General features: G+C 40.0%; 1 protein-coding gene across 2 annotated transcripts; it reads left to right on the forward strand.

The window, feature by feature from the left end:
- Nucleotides 1-27,754, forward strand: cerk (ceramide kinase). Of its 2 annotated transcripts, XM_054753244.1 has the most exons (13): nucleotides 1-243; nucleotides 9,335-9,445; nucleotides 11,037-11,159; nucleotides 15,820-15,945; nucleotides 16,531-16,597; nucleotides 17,397-17,542; nucleotides 18,125-18,199; nucleotides 19,357-19,509; nucleotides 19,827-19,932; nucleotides 21,023-21,102; nucleotides 23,453-23,655; nucleotides 25,118-25,320; nucleotides 26,691-27,754. In XM_054753244.1, exons 1-13 carry the CDS (start codon nucleotides 90-92, stop codon nucleotides 26,764-26,766), a joined length of 1,623 nt encoding a protein of 540 aa, XP_054609219.1. In that variant the 5' UTR covers nucleotides 1-89; the 3' UTR covers nucleotides 26,767-27,754. The 2 variants fall into 2 exon arrangements, with proteins under 2 accessions (XP_054609219.1, XP_054609220.1); XM_054753245.1 differs by lacking the exon at nucleotides 25,118-25,320.
- Nucleotides 27,755-27,821: the final 67 nt, after the last annotated feature.

Raw genomic sequence — 27,821 nt, forward strand, 5'->3', positions numbered from 1 at the left:
ACAACTACACACACTCATAGCACTCATTCTGTCATGGTAGCAGCTACAAAGTTGACATCAGGAGCATCCCAGCCAATGAGAGCTAAACAATGGATCATCAGCATCACAGATTACTGTCCTCACTGCTTTTCCACAAACACGGACAAGTAGAAGTGACTTTTTTTTGTGACTTCTTGACGTGGAAGAACATTGGGAGGAACAGAAGTAATAGAAGTTCTGGCATCAGCAGCGTATCCCAAACAGGTAGGTCTATGCAGAAGTGATGCATTATAAATACTGTATGAAACGGCAGGTTCTTCCTTTATATTTTTTCAAGTTACTGCAAATTTGAAAAAAAAGTCTATACTTGATGGAAATTATCCCAATCTTTTTTTTTGTAATAAATATCAACAATTTTTTTTCTTCGATTATCACTTTAGGCATTTAATTATTCAATACAGTTTTGTACAACTTATCTTTCTTTAATTGATGTATTGTTGAATGTATGAGTTAATATAGTATCGTTATATAAAGCAAAGTAAAAAAATTAACTTGGGTAGGAGTTGACATAAATTTCCAATAATTATTGCAAGTATGTTTATTTATTTTGTAATTATTTGTACACCATTTTTTTATTAAATTTAAAATGCACTATTATTACTTTAATAATTATATAGCATTTTTTTATCTGTAAAATAATCTGTATAGTGGTTGACTTTAATTTCAAACATTTATTACAAGTAAATTTATTTTTTTAACACCAAGGTCTTGAAATTTAATTTTAAATGTATTACTAGTATTAGTTTATTATTATTCCATTAATTTAAAAGAATGTAGTATTTTCTTATTTTATAATTTGCTATCTAGCTCCAGATCTATGTTTTTCTTTAATTTATTTATGGCTAGGCCCAATTGATTATTCCATTAATTTAAAAGAATGTAGTATTTTCTTATTTTATAATTTGCTATCTAGCTCCAGATCTATGTTTTTCTTTAATTTATTTATGGCTAGGCCCAATTGCAATGAAGGTGATCCCAGCCTGACATGACTGTGTGTGTCTATTGGCTTACTTGTATTACTTACTTCCTTGTGGTCCAACTAACCTATCTAATGTCCGCATGAATTTGATTCAGCACAGCAACAGCGTGTTGTACATGATGGTCCATTAGTCATCTTACCCACGCCAGTTGGAGCAGTACTCAAAATGTTGGCACCCTACATCAGCGCAGACATCTGTATTAACTCCGGAGGGGCTAATGTTTGTTCATCTGTTCCTTGGTCTGCAATTATTATTGTACCATATCTAGTGGAGCGATTACAGTTGGCACTGTACACTTTAGCTTAAAGCGATGGCCATTGACCTTCTTCAAAGTGGTATCCAGCGCCCTATAATAACCTGCTATAAAAACACTTCCTTTTATTGAGCCAATGTCCAACGTGGACATGTCAAAACGCCCTCTGGTTATTATTGGAAGCATGCTGCTGTAACCTGAAGGTGTAAAAACATCCCTGGGACATTTGTTTGTTAGTAAGATGCAGGGTGCTGGTTCCCTGCCCACAGTTTTGGATGTAATCCTGCTCGGTATGCAAATGAGGAGTGGGAGGGATTGGAAGATATCAGGAGAAAGTTGACGGATGCAAGAACAATTACTCACAGCTTGTATCAAGCAGCATCACTTCAAATGTAACACTACAGGTCCATTTTGGACTATTTTCCATGTTTGTGCTCCCTTTAAACATCAAGCTGACATCCAAGTGTGTGGAAATGCCAAGAGGAATCGTTATGAGCAGTGAATTTGTCTTGTCGCGCGTCTTGTTGCTTGAAGAAGAGCATCTGTCAGTCACAAGAAAGGGAGGTATCCTGAGTTTGGAACACACACACACACACACACACACACACACACACACGCCAAACAAAATCCAATCATTACAGTGCAAGTCTCCAGTCAATGCCCACATAATGCCCCCAATCCCTCCTCGGATATACAATGCAAACTCCCATCTTGAGGGAAGATCTTTGAATAAGTCATGGTATATGCTTTAGCCTCAGTCGCCTACTATCTGCAGCCCCCTCTAAGCCTCACATATCTCCCTGTTGGCCCGGGTGTGGGGAGGGGGGGTGGTCTGGATATTGGCTTTTCGGTTAAAGGTAAAGCTGGAAACAGATCCCATGCATTTCAGTCATGGAATCACTTAGAGTTATAGAGTAAATACAGGCAAAATGGGAGCACCATTAAAGGCACCATTCATGATTCTATTGAGAATTTTACAGGTAAAAAAAAAACCCAAACAAATAATTAAAATAAATGGTACAAATAAAGTTTGAAAAAAGATTTTTTTTTAATTAAGAAAAAAATATTCACAATAATTGTAGGAAAAAAAAAACGCCACTATAGTTTTTACGTTACAGATTTTGAAAAATTTTAACACACACACACACACACACACACACATATACATATATATATATATATATATATATATATATATATGGATATGTATATTTAAAAATGACTAAAATACTTAAAAATAAAAACTAAATTAAAAGAATAAAAAATAATTAAAAAATAATTTTAAAAAGTGAAAAAAAACCTAATAAATAAAAAATCATTGTATGAATAATTGTCAACTACTACACAGATTGTTATTAATGTAAAAAAAAATACTACTTCCAATAATTATTAAAAAATACATATTAAGCAAATACATATTTTACTTAAAATATTAGCTATAATTGTAAAAAAAAAAATAGACGTCAATCACTGCACATATTTTGTGACAGATTATAAAAAATAGATTAAAAAAAGAAACATACAAAATATTTTTTAAAAAAAGAAAAGTTGAAAAAAAGGGCGGGAAAAAACAAAAAGAAGCAAGACTTGTCATAATTGTCAGAAATTAAAGTCAAACCCCTACATCAGGAGTGTCCAAACTATAGCCCGGGGGACATTTGTGCCCGGCAGCTTGTTTTTTTTTTTTTTTTTAAACATTCTAGAAATTCAATCAAACAAACAACAGTAGCAGCAATGGGGAAAAAGAGCAAAATGTGCAATAATAGATGTTAGTAATACTCTTTGTCACATGTAACACAAAGTTTTGTCTTCAAATACATATAAAACCTTTTTACTAAATAAAAAAAGCAGCAAAGTGGCCCCCGTATCCTCTGACTTTTCCATATGCAGCCCTCAGTGGAGGTTTGGACACCCGTGCCCTACATAGATTGTCACTCTGCATTGCAGCCCAGCAATGCTTAGAGTTCAACATTTAACCTCATAATTCCCTGTAAAGATACTGTACTTATATGAACAAAAGTATTGGGACAGCTGTCAATCACGATAATGCAAGAAAACATGAAGTTGATGAGATCTGGTAGTGTGTCTGCGTTCATCCCAGTGTTTGGTGGGGTTGAGGTCAGGGCTTTCAAGTTCTTGCACAGCAAAGTGCATGCCAGCATAGGTTCCTGTTGCCCTTCCCAAATGTGTGTCAGCGTCATTTTTTGTTTTTCTTTTAGCCATGACTCATTGTTGTCTTGCAGCGTGGACACACAAGTTTATCTGCATTGCTGAGCTACCGTGAGCAAAACTACCGGTACATTTTGCTGCCGTCAATTAAAGAACTGTAGGCGCTGGTGGGGCAAACTGGAGCAGTCTCTCTCTCTCCTTACATGGCTAACCAGCTGGAGCTAAAAGCATTGCACCCCTAGTGACAGCCAGCGCTCCTGTTATACCTTCCACCTTGCTTGTCCTCTCGTCTCCATCTGTTTGCCTAAGCATCGGTCGAGCAAACCCATTGTGCGGCGGAGCGATCGGCACGTCGTGTTTGACAGTCCGCTGCCAAGTGTACCCAGGCAGATCTGTGCTTTGTAATCTAAAGCCGGTGCTCAATGCACAGCCCTGTCTGTTCATTGAGAGATGTCCGCAGAGGGAGCAAGGGGAGAGGGAGAGAGAGAGAAAAAGAGAGAGAAAACGACAGCTGGAGACTGGCTAAACTGCAGGTTTATACAGCATTACAGGCAGCAATACGGGCGCTTTCATTACTGCGATTGCATTTATTTACCTGCAGCTGGAGTCAATAGAGAGAGGCCTACAGCTAATTACGCAATGAATCAGCGGTTAGGGAGAAGACCTTCTGGTGCACACCATCATCCTCGGAGATAGGAGCATAGTGCACATTTGAACCCTGATGCTATCATAGGGACACTTTGTGCCATTGAGTTGGGTTTTTTTTTACTTTAAACCACTTTTTCTGTGTCAAATGATTATAGTGTCAAATGTGCGCCAGGATATTCATTTTTGTAACATTTTCAAACTGTCATCTCTGCTGCTGCTTAAATGTCGAAAACATAAAATATCTTGTTGAAAAATACATTTTTGATCTCACATTTATGTTAACATAATCTAATGCAATCCTTCATGTTAAACGACGGAGTGTTAGGGTCACGTTAAAAAAAAAAAAATCTGAGATTTCAAACTTTAAGATGTTATTTTCGTAATATTACAACTTTTTTTCTCGTAAATTTACAAGAATAGACTATTTTTGCTTCTGACACATATGACACGTAATATTCCGACTTTATTCTCGTAAATTTACGACTTTGTTCTTGTAAATTTACATTTTTTTGCGTACATTTACAGAAAAAATTCAGACATTTGAAGAATAAAGTAGTGAATTTACAACAATAGTTGTAAATTGGCGAGATTAGAGTTGTAAATGTACAAGAAAAGAAGTCATAAATTTATGAGAAAAAAGTCGTAATATTACAAAAATAAACTTCTAAATTCACAACTTTTTTCTAAAAAATTTAGGACATTTTTCATAAATTTACGACATTATTCTTGTAAATTTACTATACTTTTTCTTGTAAATTTACAACTTTTTAAAAAAATAGAACAACAAAATAGAATTTTTATGTATATTTCATGCTGAAGTAGCTTTAAAATATTGGCTGCTATTTATATTAATACATAATATTTTTACAGCGGTTTTGGTGAAGTAGGCATTTTTGTCCTCAGGATTGCCAGTGTTAGGTTTCATTTAAAATCTGACACTTTAGAAAAAAATAATAAATGGAAATCAATGTTTTGCTTTTAATCAGTGACCCATTTCAAGGCATAATAACAACAATAAGCAAATACACAAAAACTGTATTTTATAGAAATTATTATATTTTGTTTGTTTTTCTGTTATTAAAAAAAAACTGTGGGACAATCTAGAGCTAAAAAAATGTTTCCCCAAATTTCCCAAAACAAATATAATTAATATCTGACATTTATTGCAGGCTGACATAGTTTAAAAAGATAAATAAAATATTTAATTATATTAAAATAATTTTAGTATGAAAAATATATTAAAATACATTAATATAGAATATTTTTCATTGTTAATGTCATGAGGGACAAATGAATGACTATTTAAAAGAACCTATTAGGGCTTATACACATTTTTATACTTATCTACACACTTATTATCCTGTCGCCCCAATTATATCCGTGTTGCACGCCACTTGGAAGGAGATAAGTCAAAACAAAAAATTAGAAGCGTCTTAAAAAAAACAACAACAAAAAAAAGAGCAAGCATTTCGTTTAACTTGTGCCGGCTTGCCCTCTAACACGCTTGTTGTTGCCAACTCTCAGGAGCAATAAAGGGATTACATACCCATCCAGTGTGTGCAAGTAGGGGGTGCACAACTGGTGCTGAATATGAATAAGATGAGGACTGATGTAGGGTTAGGCTGGGCAAAAACTAAATATAGACTTGTAAATACATGCGAGAGAGCCAAAACCTGTTTTCTGTGTGAGGAATCCAGTCCGATGGGATGCCACTTTGGTTTGGGCAATCAGGATGAGCAGGAACAGGTCTAAAAAACAAACCATAACACGATCAATTGTCATAAATGACGTGGTGAGGTTATTATGGTCACGTCTCCCAGGTTACACAAACGTGCATTGTTATACGATAACTCTCAGTCCTTGTTAATTATTGTCGGAGCCCTTTAAGCATGTCACTTATTGAAATGTGACCTTGTGCACCATTTGTTTACCAGAGTGACACTCCACACACTACAGATGTGATCATTAGCCCCATTTTACAGCATGAATGTTGCATAGCAATAATCCTGCTCATGTGGAAGGGGATAGAAAGCAGCGGCGTGAGACCTGCAACGAGGGGATTTGACTTGAGAGTAGTACCAAACAATGCCAGATGAGAGGATTACATTTGTTCACAGGCCCAGAATGGGATGTCCCACTGCCTTTCTTGTATGTAGAAGGTTGAGGGAGTCTTTACCGTAAAGACAGCAAAGGTTAGCCCTTCTTTATCTAAAGGTAACATCCATTGTATCTTTCCTGTGGTGTATTTCCAAGCAATGGACAGATATACAACCCCCCAAAATTATTCTTAACACTTGATTTTTGCAGCTCGGGAGTATTCCTTCCTTGATGATCTTAACATACCCCCTTTTCAACTCCTAAAACCTGACGTTCCGCAGTCAGCCGCCCTTTTGAGCTCAGACTGAGCGACGCGGCGTGTGAATAGGCTACTCACTGTGGCTGAGTGCCATTGCTGAGATCCTTTCGGAGCACAAAGAAAAAAGGATGTCAGAGCACTGCAGAGAGGATCTGGGCCTTGTATGGCCGAGGGCTTAGCATGTAGCTTAGGGGACTTCACTCAGCTCAGAACTTGGGGAGAATGTGTGTGTGTGGTGATGGGATTATTGTGTACTTGTGTGTGCATATCCAAGTGTGTCCGTGAGAGAGCGTGTGTGTGCGTGTGTGTGTGACTGGGGCAGTGTTGGGGATACGAGGATGTCATTTATTGCCGCGTGCCAAAGACTGTTCAATACTGTAAAAACGACAGTGGTTTACGCAGCCACTTGTTGCTAGGCAGAATACGCGGGGCACAACCAGACAGTTGGTTGCGGAGGGCTGCACAAAACAGCAGAGAAAGGACAGGGAGGAGTGGCAGTAGCACGGTAACACACAAACAACAGCAGTTCATCACAGACAACTGTTGTTAGGCAGAATATGTTGAGCAAAATGACTGAGTCAGGGAGGAGAGCTGCCCAAAAACAGCAGAGAAAGGGTAGAGACAGTAACACACAGAAAGGATTATCAAACAAATGTGTGTATTTTCCAACTGAAACGTTCTTAAGACACATTAACAAGCTTTTTTTAAAGATATCCCATTTGCCCTGAATGCAAAATTGCCATTATTTTGAAAATGAAGCAACAATGTAGTGTAACCCGCGACTTTAAAAGAAAAAGACAAAAAATGTATAATCTACCATGAAAAAGTAATAATTTTATGAGAATAACGTCATAATATTATGAGGAAAAACGTCATTGTAGTAGCATAAAGTTGAAATATTAACTAACTAATTTTAACTAATTAACAAATATGTAGCGTTACGTTTTGGGAGTGGCCTGTGGCAACGTCAGCGCAGCGCTGAGCTACTCGCTAGCCGGCTAGTAGCTAGCCAGTGTGGTGTGGCGAGGCGTCACTACTGCCAGTAAAGTAGTTCTTTGGCGTAATAATGTTACTAATAATCGTAACAATGCCGCTGTAGCTTGGTTAGTCGTTTCCCATTATGTGCAGTTATGAGCGGTCTGTTTTTATCTGTTTTTATATCTTTAGGACGCACAGAAAAAACAAAAACATACAGTATGTGTCCATGTCTCACATAAGGGTGGTGAATGATGGGCAAAATTCCCCAAAAAAGTGCAGTTTTGCTTTAAAGCAGCAGCAGCATCAGCGCTATCATAAAGATAAGAACTATGGAAGATAAAGTCACGTTGTAGCGTATCTCATATCTTGTGTTCACCGTGATTAGTTATCTCGATTTTAATCATTTGCCTATTTGTTACACGTGCATTAAATAACTTGTCAGACATAAGCAAGACAGTTGTGTTGGGAGATGTGATGTTGTGTTTAAGTGTCAAGCATTTTTTAAGGGCCATTTCACATACAACCTCAGGAAAAATGTAAATGACGGCAGTAAAAAATCATTTACAGCGTCTGCATTCCATTTACGTTCAATTGTTGAATGTCATATTTTTCCCCCTCAAGGCCATCACTCTTCCTCCTATTTGTCAAAGTGTGAATATCGATGGCCGTCGAGTTATTCATGCCTGCGTGGCGCATCGTTTTTATTTGAGAACGAAATGAAATCCTATTCCAGGCCCAGACTCTCTAGAGACAAATAATATGTCGTGGCAGCGACGGCGAGCGCCATCCATTTGGCCATATCAACTTCATAATTCGGCAGGAGAGACAGACAAAGGTGCCTCCGCGCGACGCCGTTGAGGAGGTCAGTGAAATGCACAGCGCATGTAGGTCCTTCCTTCTTTGCCACGCTTTCAATTACTTTCATGAGCGATGTAAGCGGGAGGACGGCTAATATAAATCGAAAGAAGCTGAGAGCTACAGTACCTATCCCAGCCTTGGTGGTCGCAAAACTCATTTCTCATTGGACATTTGAATGGCAGACCTCCACCAAGGCCAAAAAAAATCCAGCATGCATTAGTCGTCGGGACCTTCGTTTTTAATACGTCGTTTAAATAGTCATTTTTCCTTGACGACAAAATAAATGTCAGCTTAGCAATAATCGTATTTCTATTTGCTATATTATTCTGTTGGTACATGCGTAAATAACAGATGCCAAGATTCTGTTGAAGTTTTGGACGTGGACGTGTTTAAAGGGACTTTTAGATGTGATCCACTATTTCTAACAAGAATGGACAAACAAAAGAAGCCTTTTTGCTGTTCTACAACGCCCTCCATTTCCTTACTCTCGTCTTTTCAAGTCGTTCATTAAAACTTATCACATTCTTTGATGTCATTGCCAACAAGCCACCGATTAATCCTGTCTCCTCGGACCGGAGGAACCAGATCATGCTCTACTTGAAACATTTTTTTAATGAACAGCCCTTCCCAAATTCCGCACAGGTCTTTTCATCACAGAGCCATCAGAAACTAGCAGTTTAAAATCTTGTTCCCGTGGGAAAAGGGAACAAGAGGATGCAGTTTCCTCAGCAAACACTTGCCGGATCCCTCGGGAAACGGCTGGGTTTTTTTCCCCTTCCCATTCTTTTCAGTGCCTGTTAACATCACCGCTATGCTTCCATAACACCATTTTGTAACAAGTTGGATAAATGGACGATAAAAAGCCTGTGTTAAAGCCAGCAGATGACCAGCGACAACAAAATAAGGCCTTTCATCATTCATATTTCCATTGGAATATTCATCAGTATTCAAGCCAGCGTGTGTAAAAAGTGGAGGGAAACCTCATTACAAGGACTGTCAACTTGTGTTGCAAAGCCGCTTGAATAATTTAGGATTGTGATAATGTCTCGGCAGCTCAAGGCCACGCTGTTCGGGTGTGTGAGATCGTGGCCGTGCACAAGACGCACATCAGCGACCAGACCAAGGCTACAAAGCACCTCCAGCAGAATCCATGTGCATTCACAGGTGACTACGTTATATTGTGTCTGAAGAGAACTAAAAGATCATTGCGCTTGTTTTTCCAGCGAGGGCCACACACTGAAAAATGAAAGGATGCCAGGGCCACGTTGATATTCTACAATGCTAATATAAGGTTAAGAAATGCTATACATATTTCAAGAAAAAACTGCATCTCAGCGTTGTGCTATACAGCAGGTGAAAAAGCGTATTATTCGTATGAACTTTGCTCTTTTCTCGTATTTTAACTATCTTCTTGATAATCGCCAATTTGTCTTTATTCACAGAATATTTTCACTTTTGTGCAATTCCCCAAACCAATCTTCCAAAAATTGCAACTTTTGTTTTATCTTTAAAAAATCTTTAATATTTCAACTCTTTTTTTTTAACTTCGTAATATTCCAACTTTGTTCTAGGAAAATTGTGACTTTTTTCTCGTTAGAACACCACTTTTTTTCCTCTTGACATGTTGACTGTATTCTCGTAAAATTACAGCTGGTTTGGGTGTTTTTTTCCCCAACTATTTCAGCTTTCTGCTTGGAAATTTTCTTCCCGTAACAATGACTTTATTCCAAAAATTTGACTTTATTCTCGTGACAATTTTCCAAACTTTGTTGTTTTGTTTGTTTCGCATAATATCACAACTTGAAAAAATATGCTCTTTTCGTTAATATTTCAACATTATGCAATACATTTTTTCCCTCATAATATTACCCCGTTATTCCTGTAAAATTATGACTTTTTCTCATCAGAATATATTTTTTTCTTTTAATATTTTGATTTTATTCTTGTATTTTTTTTTCTCCAAGTTTTCCTATTAAATTATATTTTTCGATTGTGCCGCATGCCAATAAAAAACAATGCGGGCCGCACTTTGGCCACCCCTGGCTTAAGTGTTCGATCAGATAGCTCTGATGTCATCCTGATACCACTTATAGCCTCTAGGGGGCACATTTGCATGATTTTGAGGGATTAGGATTGCAAATAGGCAGAACATTTTTGAAAAAAAAAAGTAATTTACTGCAGACATGCATTCTAATATACATTGGTGTCGCTATTGATTTATTGGGAGATGCATTTTTAAACATCTAAAGATACGCATTCAATCAGTTCAATAAATAAACCCCAATAATAAGTACTAATATGATTAAATAAATCATTCAAAATTACCGTCATAGAAAAAAACTCAATTTTTCCCTCTTAATTCTTGCAATTTCCCATTTTATTTTATTATTTTACGATGTTTTCATTGTGTTGCCAAAAGCCTGCTAATATTTTAGCATTTAAATATGGTTGATTGACTGGTTGATTTATTACCAGATGCATTCATGCAGAATATTTATAACTTTATTCCGATAAATATATTGCAGGCGAGATCTTTTTGGAAGATCTTTTTCCGTCAGTTGCAAAGACAATGAAGAGATTCCTGCGTAGTCTAAAAAAAAAAAAAAATCTGAATACTAGGTGCGATTGGAAAGAAGATAATGACTGAATGATGTCATTGAGCACATCTCTTCAATCTTATCGTGGTTTCATCTTGTCAGCTAAGGGAAAATAAAGGCAGCGCATGACCGAATCTCTTTGTTTCCTTTTTCAACAGTCTTCTACGTGAGCAGGATGACACAGCATCAGTGGCGATGCAGCGACATCACCTTCCACTGTGCTAATCAGGAACTGTGCGAGCGATGGATTCAAACGATCAATGATCAGCTGTCACTGCAAAGTACGTAAGCGTCCATTCTTTGGGATTTCAGTGGCATTAAAATGCACGTTAATGGTTGAACTGTACCGCTGAGACGGCATCGACAGCGGCTTTCCATGTGAGTGAAGTTGGAGGCGCTGGTTTCTGCAGTCGGCAGAGTGCGCTCTGATGAGAACGAGACAGTAGATGGCAAGTCAAGTCTCAAGTAAAGACGTGGAAGTCGAAGTCAAGGGAAGACAGGTCGAGTCAAGTTTGAAGTCATTGGCTTGAAATGCTCGAGCCTTTATGTAAGAATAAGAAAAGCCACCCCCGCACATATTTTATTTGATTGTAAAGTTAACAGTTTTGTATTGTTAAAATATGCACCGTTCCCCAAAAACCTGCACGCAAATAACGAATGGGATGTAATAGCACTATTTCGCCACAAGGGGGGAGTGTCTCGCCATATGTGCATCGCTTCAGCGTAGAAGAACAACAACCTGCTTACAGTATCACACGTTGGACAAGAACAAGTGTGTCAAAAGGCTAATGTGCTATTTCTGTTGTTGCAGGTGAGAGTTAATTGTGCATGATATATTTGAGTAGCATCAGTGATGTACGGTAAGTGCGTGAATGTTGGCCGTTTATCCACACCGTTTGTATGTACAATGAGAAATAATTACCCCTAGTGAATGTAGCTAAGCTAAGCTAACGGATATGAACGAGGGTGGTGTAATGATGACCGGATATGGCTACTCGGTATCATAATTGATAAGTAAGTGCACTAATTACTGTGAAACAGTCGTTTTTTGTTGCAATGTGGGGATACAGTGCTATTTTACATGATGTATGTTGGATTGTGAGTCATACTGGAATAATGGTAAAAAGTAGAAGAAGAACATCCTGTGCCGGAGTATGACATGTTGGACAAGAACAAGTGTGTGACGAAATGGCAGAAAGCTATTGTGCTATTTCTGTTGTTACAGATTCACTTATTAAAGACCAAAACAACCACATCTATTTTATTAGCCATGTAAGATTTGAAATTTCCGAGTCCTTACAAGTCCTAAGCGCTGTTTCGTGTTTACCAAATAAAATGCCATTTTAACAATGTAACAATCTATTACATTTGACAAAGACCATGAGTGCATTTCAAATTGTTCTATTTTTTGAATAAAATAAGACCAGTGTGACAAGGCTTCGTCACAGAAAAAGACACAGCATTCCGGATTTAGTCAGTGCACAGAAATGCGATCCACACCCTCACTGTTTAAACCGGAATGGACGTTAATAGATGCTTTCAATGAGGCAATGTGGGAAAATGTGTTGTCTTGTGCAAGTGACCGTCATAAGGAGCTCGTTCCAATGAAAATCTCAAGTATTTTCCCGTCGTTAGATTAAAGTCCGAGTCATTGACGTCAAAGGCCAAGTTGAGTTGCAAGTCTTTGATGACATTTTGTCAAAGCCATCAAAATTGTGACTCGAGTCCATGTCTCGTGATTTGGGTCCATACCTCTGGCACATGGCAGCGAATTACTGAATAAGAAACACCGAAACACCAAATAATATTTATTTTTCAGGACTTTTTTTTTTTCCAGATTTTCAATTTTTTTATGATTAATTTGTTATTATAAATTTTAGTCAGTGAAATAACTGGTAGATTGTAATAAAAAACAACATATCAGTCGCATATATTGCATTGACCCGAATATAAGACCATAAATATAAGAAGACGTACCTAGATACCAGGGGTAATGAAGCTGTAGTGCGGGGGTCTCACACCCGCAGCCCCACGTGCTGCATCCGTACTTTGTGGCTCTCGACTTGACATCAAAGCTCCCTTGATGAGTTACATTTCTATTACATACGGTATATTGTGGTGAATACTTGAATCCTACAAAAGATGATGAGAGGCACAGTCCCTTTAATGGGGCATGAAATAGCCATCACTGAACCTGCGGTGAGTTTGTCACACAGTGAAATAAACGAGGCGGGGGGGGGGTCACTAGACAACACAACTACATTCAAGGTGCAACAAACACAGGGCATCTACTATTAGTATGAAGGATAATAACTGTGACTTTAGCAACTTTTTTACAAAACAAGCACTGCAAGGCATGCTCGGAAGCCGGCGACCAGCATGCCTCATGAGACCCCTCCTGTCGTGGTTTATATAAAGTATAAATATGGCAAGTTAAACAGGCACTGAATGGGAAGTCTTCTACTTTGCAGCGCAGCCATTAGAATCTTTAGAAAACATGGATTTCTTTCGAGGGTGTCTTTTTGTCTGCCCCCTCAGGGGAGACTCATGGCAAACTTCTGCGATATAAGTCGCTTTGAGGATGTCTTCCTTGCAGACAGTCCCTCTCGGGCACAGACGTATAAATGAAGGTGTCAAGCGCATAAAGTATTCTCCAGTATGAATGGGTTTCTGCTCTGTGTAATGTCATCCGGACAATTTTATGAATCTCAGGAGACACTGGACGTGTATCACTCTGGAATTTATTTTACAGTGCGCTTACTAAGCCCGACAGGGAACACGAATGTTTTGTGTGTTTGTAGCTTTAATGCTAACGAGTCGCGCTTGTCCGCGCCTGTCTTTAACAAGTGTTTTCCTGCACTCTATCCAATTGGTGCGTGCCCTGTAACGCCGCACTTGTCCAACGTCATAGATGCCATATATCACATATAACAACACAACATTAAGGCAGGGGTGTCCAAAGTGCAGCCTGGGGGCCATTTGGGGTCTGCAATTCATTTATTATTAGCCCTCGGCATGTTGTAGAAATAAAATTTAACACACAAAAAAACAGCAAATATTGGAAAAATAAAGCAAAAAGGCACAATGTAAAGAAAAAACCTTTTAATTAAATGTAATTATTGTTACATTTATTTAATAATAATTTAATTTTATATATATATATATATATATATATATATATATATATATATATATATTATTTCTACTTATGTATTAATATAATGTTATTTAATAATAATACACTTCAATTAAAACGCAAATAATTATTACCATAGGTATTATTAATATTATTATGTATTTGTTATCACACTACAAATTAGACTTCTTATTTTTCTTATCTCTCATCTCTTGCCTGGTTGTTTTATTTTGTGATTAAGTTCATTATGATATCCTTGCAGAGCTGCTGGAAAAGTGAAATGCTCTTGGAGAAAAAGAACAACAACATTCTAATAATAACAAAGCGTTTAGCAGCAACATATCAAGGTTAGCATTTTCTCTAAAGAAAAACAATGCGATCAAAGTTCAAGCTCCCACGTCTGCTGACTGATGGATAGTTGGCAAAGCCTTGTTTTGAGATGTGTAGCGAAGCCTGGTGCGTGGGACACATAATGTTAGGGCGCATCATTAAAGTACACTTTGCATGAAAGCATGACAAGACATTTCAGGGTGAAATCTGCAGTGTAATGACAGTCACTCATTGACTGCCATCCATGTTCAGAGCAGAGAGCTCCATACTGCAAGAGTTTTTGGGCATTTTTGCTGAACTTTAAAGACCCACAGAATATTGAGATTTGGGACTACGGAAACAGTGAAACTATCTTTCATGAGAAAAAAAAAGTTTGTTTCTTGCCTTTTTGGGTCTTTAGATATTGGCGGTAGAACATAGGGTAGTTTCAGCAAAAGCACCTGATTTTGACCAAAAAATTGAGAAAACCAGCTTTTTCTGCAGATAGGCAAATTCAAGAAGAGTGAAGGTGGGGTCTGCTGGATGTGAGGATGAATCCCTGCTGCTGACCGATCCAGATGGAAGAATCAGGGTCGGATTCTGAGTCAGCCGACTCTGAACTGCTTCCGTTGTCTCGCCACATGGCTCAGCAACGCTAACCACTAGCTTGTTGCTCCGACTGCCATTGTCAACAGCATTTATCTACGTCACCTACATCATCCATGTCACCTCTATCTTTCGCGATCACGTCACTCCTAAAGGCGGATCCACCGCCACACCAGCTCTGTGCCAGTGTGAGCTGCCTGTATTTTTTGTCTCTGCTCGATTTCTGCATGTGTTTCGCCATTTTCCTCTCTCAACCCACAATCCGTCTTCTTCATAGGCAATCTGTCACTGCCGGATGGAGGAAAAGAGAACTGTTGCCCCCTACAAAAAATACATTGCCTACAAGTCAGAAATCACACACAAGAGGAATAAGACTTTGATATGTAGCTCCTGTGGGAAAAAAAAGCAAACAGCGTCAATAGACGTCTTTGGTGGTCAACGTTACGTTTTGAAAAGATAGACGTCTTTGGCAATGAAACAGTTAAGAACCAGATTCAAACGTCAAAACTTTTTCAATGCATATGTGCACGCACGTTCCACTGTGCCCCCGATCCGTTCATTTTCGATCCGAGCGCTCTTTGGATGGCCATTTGTTGCGTGAGAAGGGTCCCCTACATCAGCCATAAACAAGCCATTTAGTATTCTCCGTCGCAGCACTTTTGCAGGTTTATCACCAAATGATGCAGTGCCTCGCAATTGCTTCGCACTCCCCCCGCTGCCGTCGCCATTTATTTCCCCAGCAGCACGTTTTGGGGAGCAGTCAGTTTGACTGAGCATTCCTTAAAAGGTCTCATGTTCATGAAAACTTCATCAAGCTGCTGTCAGGCATACATTTGTTCAAAAAAACAAAGTTGTTAATGATGATCTCATACCCCCCCTTCTTTCTGCAGCCAACCGGCCCAAGAGCCTGCTGGTGTACATCAATCCCTACGGGGGGAAGAAGCAGGGGAAGCACCTTTACGATCAGAAGGTGGCGCCGCTGTTTTCCCGAGCTTGCGTCTCCACGGATGTGATTGGTGGGTCCCTATCAGAGGTGCACCTCAAACATTTGAATAAAAAATGACTCTCTACGGCCGCCGAAATAGCTCTCCAGCAGCACTCGGGCCTGAAGAGGCTTGCAAGAATATGATTTGGCTTATGGTGTCATTAATCATGCCGGCGCCTTAATGGAGGCGGTGATAGCTGATAAGCTCGGGTATCCAAACACATCTATTATTCAATAAGTGTTTGCAACAGCTACACATAGTCTACACTATTGATGGTCCATCACAGTGAACACAGTTTGCTCTGGAGTCCCTGCAGCAGCCAGCAACTATTTTATTTGTGTTGGGATTATAAGAGCAAACAGATTTACAGCAGAAATTTTATTTTTCGTTTTTGTCCGGGCCCGGGGCTCATTTTTGTGGACTTGATATATACTATCTGATTTGGCCTTTCGTGCTGGTGTTGTCCCTGCACTTAGATTTGGTCCTGGACATCAATCTGTGCAATAGGGTCCAGTAAACACTTCAAATTGCAGGGCTTGTTTGGGATCTTGTCTTTATTAGAAGCGCCGCTGATGCTGAGATGATGGGAACTGACAGTTTGATTTGTTTCCATAGTTACAGAACGGGCCAATCACGCCAGAGACCACTTGAAATCAGAAGCAAATCTAGATAAATATGATGGGTGAGTAATGTCCTCGGAAAAATATTGTATATAATGCAATTTTTTGGCCACAAATTTAAATGTTATTTTCATTCTACAAATTATTTTTTTAAAGATTTCTATCACTTTTTGCCATCTAAATGCTATAATTTGCCATTCCTTCACATGCAAATTAATTATTTTACAATGTATTCAATCAATTGCAATTTCAATTCATTATTTAATTGATGTCACATTTATTCAACTTTAGCACAGGTGCACACAAATGATATAAAGTATATCGTACCAACAGCAAGGGAAGCAAGTCTAAATAAATATGAGGGGTGAGTCATTGACTTCGGTGACTCTCAACCCGAGAATTTAGAAAAAAAAAAAATGTATGGTTGATGACTATAACGTTTAAAATGCCCAATTGTTCCACATACAGTAAATGCACTATTTTGCCATAATTTAAATCTGTTAGGGCTATTTTTTTATTCATTTAGATTAAATTAAGATGTAAATTTAATGTGGATATTTTTAAATTATATATATTAAATTCTACAAATATTTTGTAGCTTTGATTCATTTGATTTATTTATTGAAATCATGAAAAATGTTAATAATAGGTAATTTGTCATTTTTTAATTAAAAAAACTTTACGATGATGTAATTTTACCACACACACACAAAAATACATGATATACTGGAAACAAATCTGAATTAATTAATTTGCTTCCACAAGATTTGTGCAAAAAAGGCAACAGGAAATTAATATACTATGGAATCAAATGAACGCTTACGCTACAAGTATATGATATCATTATGTGTGTCTTTCCAGAGTGGTATGCGTGGGTGGAGATGGCATGTTCAGCGAGATCCTGCACGGGCTGGTCTCCAAGACCCAAACGGACCATTGTGTAGACCCTAACCAGCCTAACGCCAGTTTGGTGCCATGTTCCCTCCGCATTGGAATCATCCCTGCAGGTAAGACTGCAGACATACAGTAATACCACATCGTGTTCATGTATGCTACATGTGTTGGGCTAGAAGTGCATTAAAGGGTGTGAAGTACAGTTATCCCTCGTTTATCAAAGTTAATTGGTTCCAGACCTGACTTATAAATGGAAAATAAAAAAAACGGTTTATGACCTTCTAAATATGGTTTTCAACATTATTATAGCCCTCTACACATGAAGTGACACCCCTATAGTCACCTACACATGTATTGGCCAATATTGTAGACATAATAAGACTAAATGGCTGCAGTGCAACACTTGAGGATGATCAAAAGTACCAGAAGGAAGATAGGTCTGAAATGACACCACGTGGAGCAAGAAAGAGCGATAGACCCTTCTTAACATCCGTGCTGAAATATTTAATGTCCGATTTTACATTTTCCACAAGGCAGAGAATGACTCGTCTCCTCTCTTTGAGCTGATGAGAGCCCAAAGCGCCAACCTGATGATGGAAACGTCTCATCAGCGCTTCCACTTTGCAAAATATTGCAGCAAAGACAGGCAACGCCTCCCTAATTTCTGACAATGTACTCTTGTGTGTCATCAACAGGCTCCACTGACTGCATCTGCTTTGCCACAGTGGGAACCAACGATCCAGTTACATCTGCCTTGCACATCATTATAGGTGGGTGTGGCCGTTCCAAACTTTCTATGTCTCTGTCGAACAACTCATCAAGGCCCGGTCTGCCATGTTATTTAGGAGCCTATGATTTCTGCGTTATTCGAGGAAATGGCCAACAAAAATGGAATCTACTGTTAAATGCGGAATATTGCGGAAATTGACATGATGCGAATGAAATGCTGTCATCGTGAGGAGGAGGAACGTTTGTGCGGGGAAGTATTTCCCCCGGCGGACCGCTCGATCGTGGCGGAATTTCGTCACATGTCGAAGCGGCAATCTGACACACCGGCAAAAGTTGACGAAAAAAACGTTGAAACTTACGGAGCATGAATGGAAGCTAGCAGGATTTGCTTAGTTTAGCAGAGCATGCTAGTGCGGCAGTGTGTGTGCGACCGGATGAGTGTGTTTAAACCGTGTTGTGTTTTACCACTTGTTAATGCAAACCAGCGTTTTATGATGCCTGCTGACGTTGTGCAAGTTCTGAGTGAAAATAGGACGAGAGGCACGTTTATCCGTCAACATTCTCAACACACACAACGCGCTTCCGGAATTCAAAGTAAGAGCACTGATTGACAAAATAAGGGTGTCATAAAAATATAATTAATACATTAATAACACAGCTGGAATGGCATTGGTGACGACAAGCATTACAGGTTGTGGCCAATGATGTAATGCTTCAATAAATTCAGGATTTTTGCATTCAGTTAACGGACATTTTATGTAACGGTCGCAAAAGTACACACTCTATGCTGGTAAAATACGTGTAAAAGGTAAAAAAATAAAAATAAAAAAAAAAACGAATGTGGGGAAAAATAAAAACATATTTTAGGGCCCTGGTTATTCTTTCTAAAAACGTGCCTGCTTAAGTCGATGTCGACATACATGCTCAACCGCTTTCCTTGACAGAAAATGTGAGATCCAAAAAGGGTCACTTCTATCGACAATGGTTCCGTATATGACGACGTGTTGTACCATTATCAACTTCCTCATTCCAACTATCATAACTACTGTCCAGTTGCACAGCATTAAAATGAGCACATATCATGTACACATGTATGTAAAGGCTTGGTTTCAGCTATGTCGACATCGCCCCCTCGACGACACCTCCACATAAGTGAGTTCCACTGTAATCATGAAAGTGTGCCCATGTGTTTTAACAGGCGACTCCCAGCCCATGGACGTGTGTTCCGTGCACCACAGCGATACATTCCTCAGATACTCGGTGTCGTTGCTTGGCTATGGTTTCTATGGCGATGTTCTGACTGACAGCGAGAAGAAGCGATGGCTGGGCCCGGCTAGATATGACCTGTCAGGTACGATTTATCCTCATATTTGGACGCTTGGCTCAGACAATCAATGTAAGAATGTACCAGCACAGGTGAAACTGGAATATTGTTTGTATGCGATGCTTCTTTGGGCTTTGCAAATTAGCTATCATTTGGGTTTGGTGAGAGCCGATAAGTGAGTGGTCCACAGCTGCTATTATTGTTTAGCTGAAACAAGAAAAACGACAGCGCAATTAGTCCTGCAGACTCTTTTAAATATTTACTCCAAATTGTCTTTTCAGGTGTAAACAACATAAAGAATATTGGCAGCGATTCTCAAGGTCCGCCCTGTGTTTTCATTTCAGGAGTAAAGACCTTTCTGACTCACAACTATTATGAAGGCACTGTCTCGTTCGTCCCGGCTGAGGATGATGTGGGGAACCCCAGGGACAAAGAGCAGTGTCGGGCCGGGTAAATAAAGCAGCAACAAAAGATCAAGTATCAAAAATTGCCCTTCTAGGTAACAACAGACACCAGAGATTTCCACCAATTTCGCTAGTTAGTAGCTAAATGTAGCAGTGTAACACGGCACAGCTTAGTTCAAACATTACAGCTTCTGACCCTGCATACTCGAGAAAGTCTTTTGTTCAAGAATTAAATCAACAAAAAGCCAATTAAATATAAAAACCAAAATGTGAAATTATAGATTAAATTGTCCGTTAAGTCACTAACTGGTGATCTATAATGTAGAACGGTATGAAACCTAACAATTTGTTAATTAGCATAATTATTTATTTCTTGAGCAATTTAATGATTATTTTATTTATTTAGATTGATATTATTTATTTTAGTAAATAGAGCCTAGAAAATACAAAAATGAAAATATGAATTACATATGATGAAATGAAAAAATGTATTAAATTGTCAATGAAATACTGTATGCACACACAAAAAAACTAATTGTTATTATGTAATGTATCATGTATTATTCAATTTAGTTATTTCATAATCGAGTTAATTATTATTGTAATTAATTTAATGGCATTTTATTTTATGATGGTGTGGAGGGTGATTTGTGCCAAAATTAAATAAGCCAATTAATATTTAAAAAAAAACCCCACAATATTAATGAATTCATTTACCTGTGAAAGTATGTATTATATGCATTTCTCTTAATTAACTATCTGGTGAAATATAATATGGAATAATACTTTTTTACAAGATTTTTCTTGTATTTTGGTCGTCTTATAAAGAGAAAACATTGGTGCAAATGTGCATTCTATAGTTGGTGCCAAAGTATAAATGGAATAGTTAAAGGTTTTCGATTTGTGTTAGACTTTAAGCTCTCGACAAAGTGCTTTGCTTTTGGAGATGTATGGCTCACTCAGCACACTGTCTGCATTTGTTAGATGCGAGCTGGTGTAAGGTGGGCTCATCTGTAGAAGTGCCACGTTCCTCCGTTCTCATGGGCAAATAAAGCATCAGTTAGGCTTGTTAAAAAGCTCCAAATGTTCTATGACGCTTTTGACAAATGTGAAACCAGGTCACGCTTGTGTTTCAGGTGTCGCGTCTGCCAGAGCAAGACCTCATTAAAGGCGCCGCAGAGTGACGTGCCAGGCGAGAACGAAACGTGTGACACGGGTAAAAGTTCTTGAAATAACACATGAAAACTATTGCCCTCATTATTTGCTTGTTTGTCTATTTGTAAAGTGATTCTTGACATTTCGGATGCACAAAAACCTGCACAGCTCGGAGCAAAAACATGTCGAGATGACGGGATGAGAGGATCCTCATCATCAGCTCGGTTTTGACGGAAAGTTACGTAAACAAAAGTCGAAGGAGATTTTACACGCAAGGGGTTGGAACAAACCTGGAAGAACAGCAGTTGGGATGTGAGACTGTAAATAACAGCACAAAAATCATTCAGAGTTCATCCTCCAGTTCTCTATATTCCCATATCGCTGTCTTTATATGGTGGGCGGTGCATTTGGTACCTAGGCCATCAGTGGTGACTTCAGATGATTTTTTTCTCGGCAGACACTCTGAGGGCCAGTAAATAAAATACATGTAGTCACCAGAGATGTCAATTTCTCCTCCATCAGTCAGCCATTGTGGGCGTAACTTGGCTTGTCAAACTCTTCTACTCTGATCAGCCAATCAGAGGGCAGAAAAATGCTGCTGTCACTGTGGGCCGGCTAGCAGGCCCTATGAGGGGAATCTGAAATCTTTTTCAAATTTTTTATTTTAATTTTTTTATTCAAAAAAAAAAATTCTTCATTGCAAATAGTGTGTATGTGACATGGGCCAGCAGTCCTCATTCTGAAGGCCCTGGGTAGACTACATTGATATGACAACACAAATAAGCTGAAATCTGACTGGACAAAGAAATCTAACATACACGTACAAAAAATGTATTGAATCCTACTTCACAGAAATTCACTTATCGCTGTAGGGTCTGGAACCAATTGACCACAATAAACAAGGGACGGCTGTGATTTCTTTTTTTTATTGATCCTTCTGCAAATCTGTCTAGCAACAAGTGGCAAACATGATCAGAAACAAACATTTCTGTTGATGGACTCTAAATGACTATGATTCACAACAAGGGTTTTCATAGTGCAGGGCGGGCCACACCTGGGAGACCACCCAGCAGTTTCAGAAACATAAAGAAAAACATCATTTTCCAAACTAAGTTCAGTTCAGTGTTGTTTGAAGACAAAATGAATTGATTTCTAGTTCCTACAGTGAGAGAGCCAACAATCTTGGGGCCCAGTGCCCCAGACTTCGAAAAGCCCTGATTTACAACATAATAATGGGAAGAGAAAACATGATTTAACTAAAAACAGAATACTGCAGTTTCCCTGGTTGGTTGTTTTGTGCATGTCTTGCAGCACAAAAACATTTTAGATGGGATTCGTGATGAGCCTAATTTGCCGCTCCCTGGTTCCTTTGACCAGGCGCCACACAACCATTTTTCATTATCTTCCAGCGGCACCAAACTCTGGAGGCAGATGAAATAGTGACTTGTGTTTGTGCATGTGTGTTTTAGTTTTCCTGCCTAATTAGTGTTGAGATGTTAAATTCATGATGAGCACATCTGGATTTTTTAGTAAGCTGTGTGACGGGAGGAGGTGTTGCAACACAACCGTTTCTTTTTCTTGCAGCACAGGAAGGAAAATCTCAGGCAAATAAATCAATGAGGCACAACAACACTGAGTAAATAGTCATTTGCACAGCCTCCACTCCAAAACGAGTCACCTCATATCTCTTTTTTACGCTTTAATTAGAACGGTTGGTACGAGGGCCTCGGTAGGCTTGTTGTCATCAGTTTGCGTTATCACCTCACCGAGTTTATTTAGCGAAATGACGAAGGCGGGAATCGCACAACACTGCCTCTGAGGGGCTCGTAAAGCTGTTAGACGCTCATTTGTGATCGCTGTTTTTGCCACTGACAAGTAAATAATAACAAGGAATCTCAGAGGAGCCGAGAGGAGGTTTGTGAAGTACAACATCGAGCCATTGGAGACTCGGAGGGCTGGTGTGCATTTTAGCATGACGAGCACATGTAAGATTTCACTAATCGCTCTTCCATCTGGTGGACGTCTGTCTTTTGTAGACCTTTGACAAACGCCTGGGGAAAAAGGCTTGTCAATACACACATTCCCTTCGTTCTTGACAGTACAAGCAGAATTTCATCTAACTCATTTCATAAGCTCCACTTCTTCATACTCCTTTTTGGACATGTTATTATACATTACCGCATTGGTTCTGTTGTTGCTGCAATATACAGTCATGGCCAAAAGTTTTGAGAACGACACAAATATTAATTACCACAAAGTCTGCTGCCACAGTTCTTAATCAATTTGCATATACTCCAGAATGTATAATAAAGGCATGAAACGGTATTGTTGAAATACCTAGATACCATGTAATGTGCCCCCGAGTGGCGAGTGAGTGAGTGAGTGGTATCATCTGCTCTTTTTCTGTGCAGGAAGTGACACTTGGACTGAAATACGCGGAAAGTTCATCGCCATCAACGCCGCCACTATGAGCTGTGCGTCCCCCCGCAGTCCAAAGGGCCTGTCGCCGTCCGCACACCTGGCCGACGGCACTGCCGACCTCATCCTGGTGCGGAAGTGCTCCCGTCTGGACTTTTTCAAACACCTTGTCCGCCACACCAACAAGGAGGACCAGGTAGGTTACTCCCGCCAATCATTTTGCCACACAATTCAATTTTGAGGAGTGACTCGGCCACTTGCTGCGCTAGCACCTCTTTTTGCTGACTCGCCTCAATTCCACAGCAACGGTTCACTGAAGTTCAAATGCCTTCACACTATGTAAGGTAAATAACCTTCAGCCAGGTGCATGGAGGCAGCGCTAATGGCCACATTATTGAACATCAGATGCGGACTCAAGCCCTCTCAGGAACAGTGCAGCTTGGGTCAAATTGGGTCAAAGTTTGAATTTGTTTGGATTATATTGTCAGGGTGTGATGCATGTAGAGGAAAATAGCGTACGAAACGTCAACGCCAGAGGTTCCTAACCCTTAGGAAAACAACAAAAATATTCCATATATTAATATTGAATCCTACTTCACAAAAATTCCTTTATCGCGGTCTGGAACCAATTAATTAAAAGTCTGATCACCTTCTGTTGAGCTTGGATATATAATCCTCCATCTTGGCAGTCAAATTCATTCATTCACTCAGCAGAGCATACAAATGTCGTCTGGCGTGCCCGTTTGCCAGTCTGTTTGTGACAAACTGAAACGGGCACGCGCCACCCACCATCCAGTGCGTTAAAAGACGGTAGCTCAGTTTGCCTCCAGCCTCATCACAGATTCCTGCCCCGTATTTGATCAGAAAATGTGCAGTCAGTTTTTACTTAATTTGGAATCATCAATCACTGAAACACATAAGTATGCAATCATTTCCAGCGAGCGCCAATCAGTGAAGTGATCCCATTGGATGAAGTCAAGACTTTTGCTCACACACACTCACATGCCCGACTCGCTTTGTGTTTGAAAGACGACGGCATCTCGTGTCGCATGAGTCTGGCGAGTGGCACTTTGCAGGATTCACTTAATATCAGTATCACTGTCCATCCAAGCGGAGAGAAACAAGGAGTGAGGAGCCACTAAGCGTATTCATGGCCTTGTCACAAAGCCTTTTAAGGCGTGCTGTCCGGCGTGAATGCAAAGTCATTCGCAGTCATAAAGTGAGTCTGATGCTCAAATAAATGGCTGTCACTCTGCTTTTTTTGGAGAAAGGGCGCCAGCAACAGGAAGAAGAACAGAGAGGAAGTGGCACCCCGTGAAGTGGGAGAAAATTGTTTGCGGGACACAAGTGAACCTTTTGGCCACTCTTGAGCGAGATGAAAAGAGAGTCTGACAAAATAATGTGTTATTCTCCCTGCTGCTCACTCCTCGGATGCTGATTTGCTTGAATGCCGCTTTGCTCCAATCCTGCTTTTTTTTTTGTAACTGTGGAGAAAGACGCAAAAACTTTTCATTAAAAGAATCAGCGGGGGATGTGTGGTGTGAAAGTGACTTAAAAAGCCTTCAAGGCAAAAATAAGAAGGTGCTAATTGCTAAACTAGCTGCTCCGAGACAGGATGACCGTCACATCAAAATAAAAGAATTCTAATCCATCCACAGTTTGACCACTCTTTCGTGGAGGTCCACCGTGTGCGCAAGTTCCGCTTCCAGCCACGCCACCAGGAGACGATGTCATTGGAAGACCTGAAGAAACTGGGCTCGAGTCCCATTTGCTCCAAAGCCGCGCACCACTACAACAGCTGTGCCTGCAGCCACTGGACTTGCGACGGCGAGATCCTGCCTCACGCCGCCATACAAGTCAGGTACGCAGCGGACATTTTATCAACGATCGACTGCTAAAAATAACTGGTCAAAGGCCCTCTATATGGCAGGAGCACTGGGCTATTTTTAAGAAGTGACTGTAAAAATGTTTGTTAAAGATCATCTATGTGATGGGAGCACTGCGCTGACCTACTGCAAAAAACACAAATCAAAGATCCGCTATATGACACGAGCACTGCTGTTTTTAAGAACAAACTGCAAAAAAAATGCTCGTCAAAGATCATTTATTTGACAGGAGTGCGCTGTTGTTGTTAAGGATCTACTGTAAAAACACTAGTCAAAGATCCTCTACATGACAGGAGCGCTCTGCAAAAATCTTGTCAAACAGCCTCCCTATCAGGGGTGTCCAAAGTGCGGCACGGGGGCCATTTGCTTTTTAACGGCCCTCCCAAGTTTTAAACCATTTAGGGGCCGGACTTGGCGCGATCCACCAGTTGACTAACCCTGGTTGAGCTGAGGTGAGGCCCCCCTCTCATGTCACTGGAATACTTTCCGGTGGAGCACTTTGCAATCCTTGCAAAATGGAACAGCAACCTTGAGCACATCTCCTATGAAACCTGTGTGTGTGTGTGTGTGTGTGTGTGTGTGCGCGCGCACCCCGCTTCATTCCTTTCACACGCCATTGTCCTTTGCCAACGAAGCTTAACGCTGTAATGCAACTAATTTAACGGCCCTCCCCGTGTTAAAGGGCTACTCCCCTTTAATTAAGGCACAAGTCTGTCCTTTTATTGCCTTAACGCTAATCGTCGCTCGTGAGACAGGCAGCTTGAACACAGGCCTCCAACAAGACGGGACAACACAAATTCAAGATCCCTGCCTGTACATCCTGTCGGTGTAATGGAAATAGGTAAGTAGGATTTGCATAAACATCAAAAACAAACTATGAGGTCCTAATGCAAGACAGGAGAACACAAGTTAACATGTTTCGGCAAAGCCGTCCTTCAAACTGAATGGGGTTGTGCCTCTGAGGAAGAAACAGACGGTCTATGGATTGTAAAAAAAAACTAAATACAGCAAAAGAATGTAAAATGCTGTTTTCAAAATGAGAGATTACAATACTCTTAGGGCCTCTCCTACTTTTTCTGAAGCTTATTTAGTGGCGTTTTCGGATCTGCTTACTCATTCACTGTAGGAACTGAGAATTTATTCATTTTGCCTTTGACATCACCGAAGCGGTTTATTTTTCTCAAGCCGCTGCGCCTCCCAGGGGCCTCTGCTGTAGAATATAGCGCACTAAAACAACAGCCATCCTGACTGCTGTTGTCTTGGTGTCTTATTAGCTCCTATGAATTACAAACCCTCAAGCATGTCAGCCCCATCTGTAAGTGTGTGTGTGTTTTGTTCCCTGCAGCGTCCAGTGCCAGCTGATCACACTGTTTGCCCGCGGCATCGAGGAGAAGCAGCAGTGCGCAGCGTTTCAAGACTAGAGATGGCTTCTGGAAGAAGGACCACGTCAGTCTGTGGGCTAAAAGCTGGACAGGAGTTGTGCGTCCGTGGAGGTCCGCTCATCAGATACGACGGCAGGCTATAGACAAGCAGATGCACCACTGATTTCCTGCTGTTGACGGGGAGAAAAGGAAATGTTTCATCGGTGACCCAGCAGTCAGGGGAGCTCACGAAACGAGCCGAATGGGCGGCTAGTACACTAACAGGACCCTGATGTATTGTGGGTAATAAGGCAAAGTGGTTGCAAAGTGCTTTGCTGTGTCTCAGAGCCGCCGCCACGCACCTGTGGCTCCATGCTGGCTAAATCGCTTGAGATTAGCCTGAATGAGACATTTTTAACGTCATTAGACACGGGAGGTCAAGCCGTTCCTGATGACTCCGGGACTGTTTTGAAGGGCAATATTATTTATGTACTTCTGGTTATTTCAAACAATAATAAGCCGCATGTCGTTCACTGCAACCAATGGCAACCAATGGCAACCAAGCAACGGAGAGTCGTGTGTCTGGCCTCTGGCCGCATACGTTTTTGTACATTTTATGCACTAAAGATGCTCAGACCCAACCCAACATAGGTCAGCATACGCAAAGCCAGTAATCCTCAACTGGTGGGTGGTGGGTCTTTACCCGTTACCTGGGAAAATGACAAATCACACAAAACTAACAATAAAAGGTGTGCTAGTCTGTTGTGGCGAGCTTGAGCCGCACAGCAAAAGGATGGATTGAAAGCGATGAGCCAACAACACTCCAGCATAGCACAAACACACAGAAGTTATCAACACAGACGGAACACGCAACGCAACCGCACCACACAGACGAGGCGTGTACACACTAACATACATGCACAACCCACAAGGCATGCTGGGTAACCACATTCAAACAAGAAATGTGGTAGTTTTGTGTTATTGATTATGGAAGGTATTTTGTTTGCAGTTCTGTTATACGAGATATCCATAAAAGAGCTTTTTTCAATTTCACTTGTCTTTTTTCTGGATCCTCTACCAGGCAACATGAAAAGGTGTCACATGAAAGCACGTCA

Source organism: Dunckerocampus dactyliophorus, chromosome 15 (genome assembly GCF_027744805.1).
Source record: "Dunckerocampus dactyliophorus isolate RoL2022-P2 chromosome 15, RoL_Ddac_1.1, whole genome shotgun sequence".
NCBI classification, from domain to species: Eukaryota; Metazoa; Chordata; class Actinopteri; order Syngnathiformes; family Syngnathidae; genus Dunckerocampus; species Dunckerocampus dactyliophorus.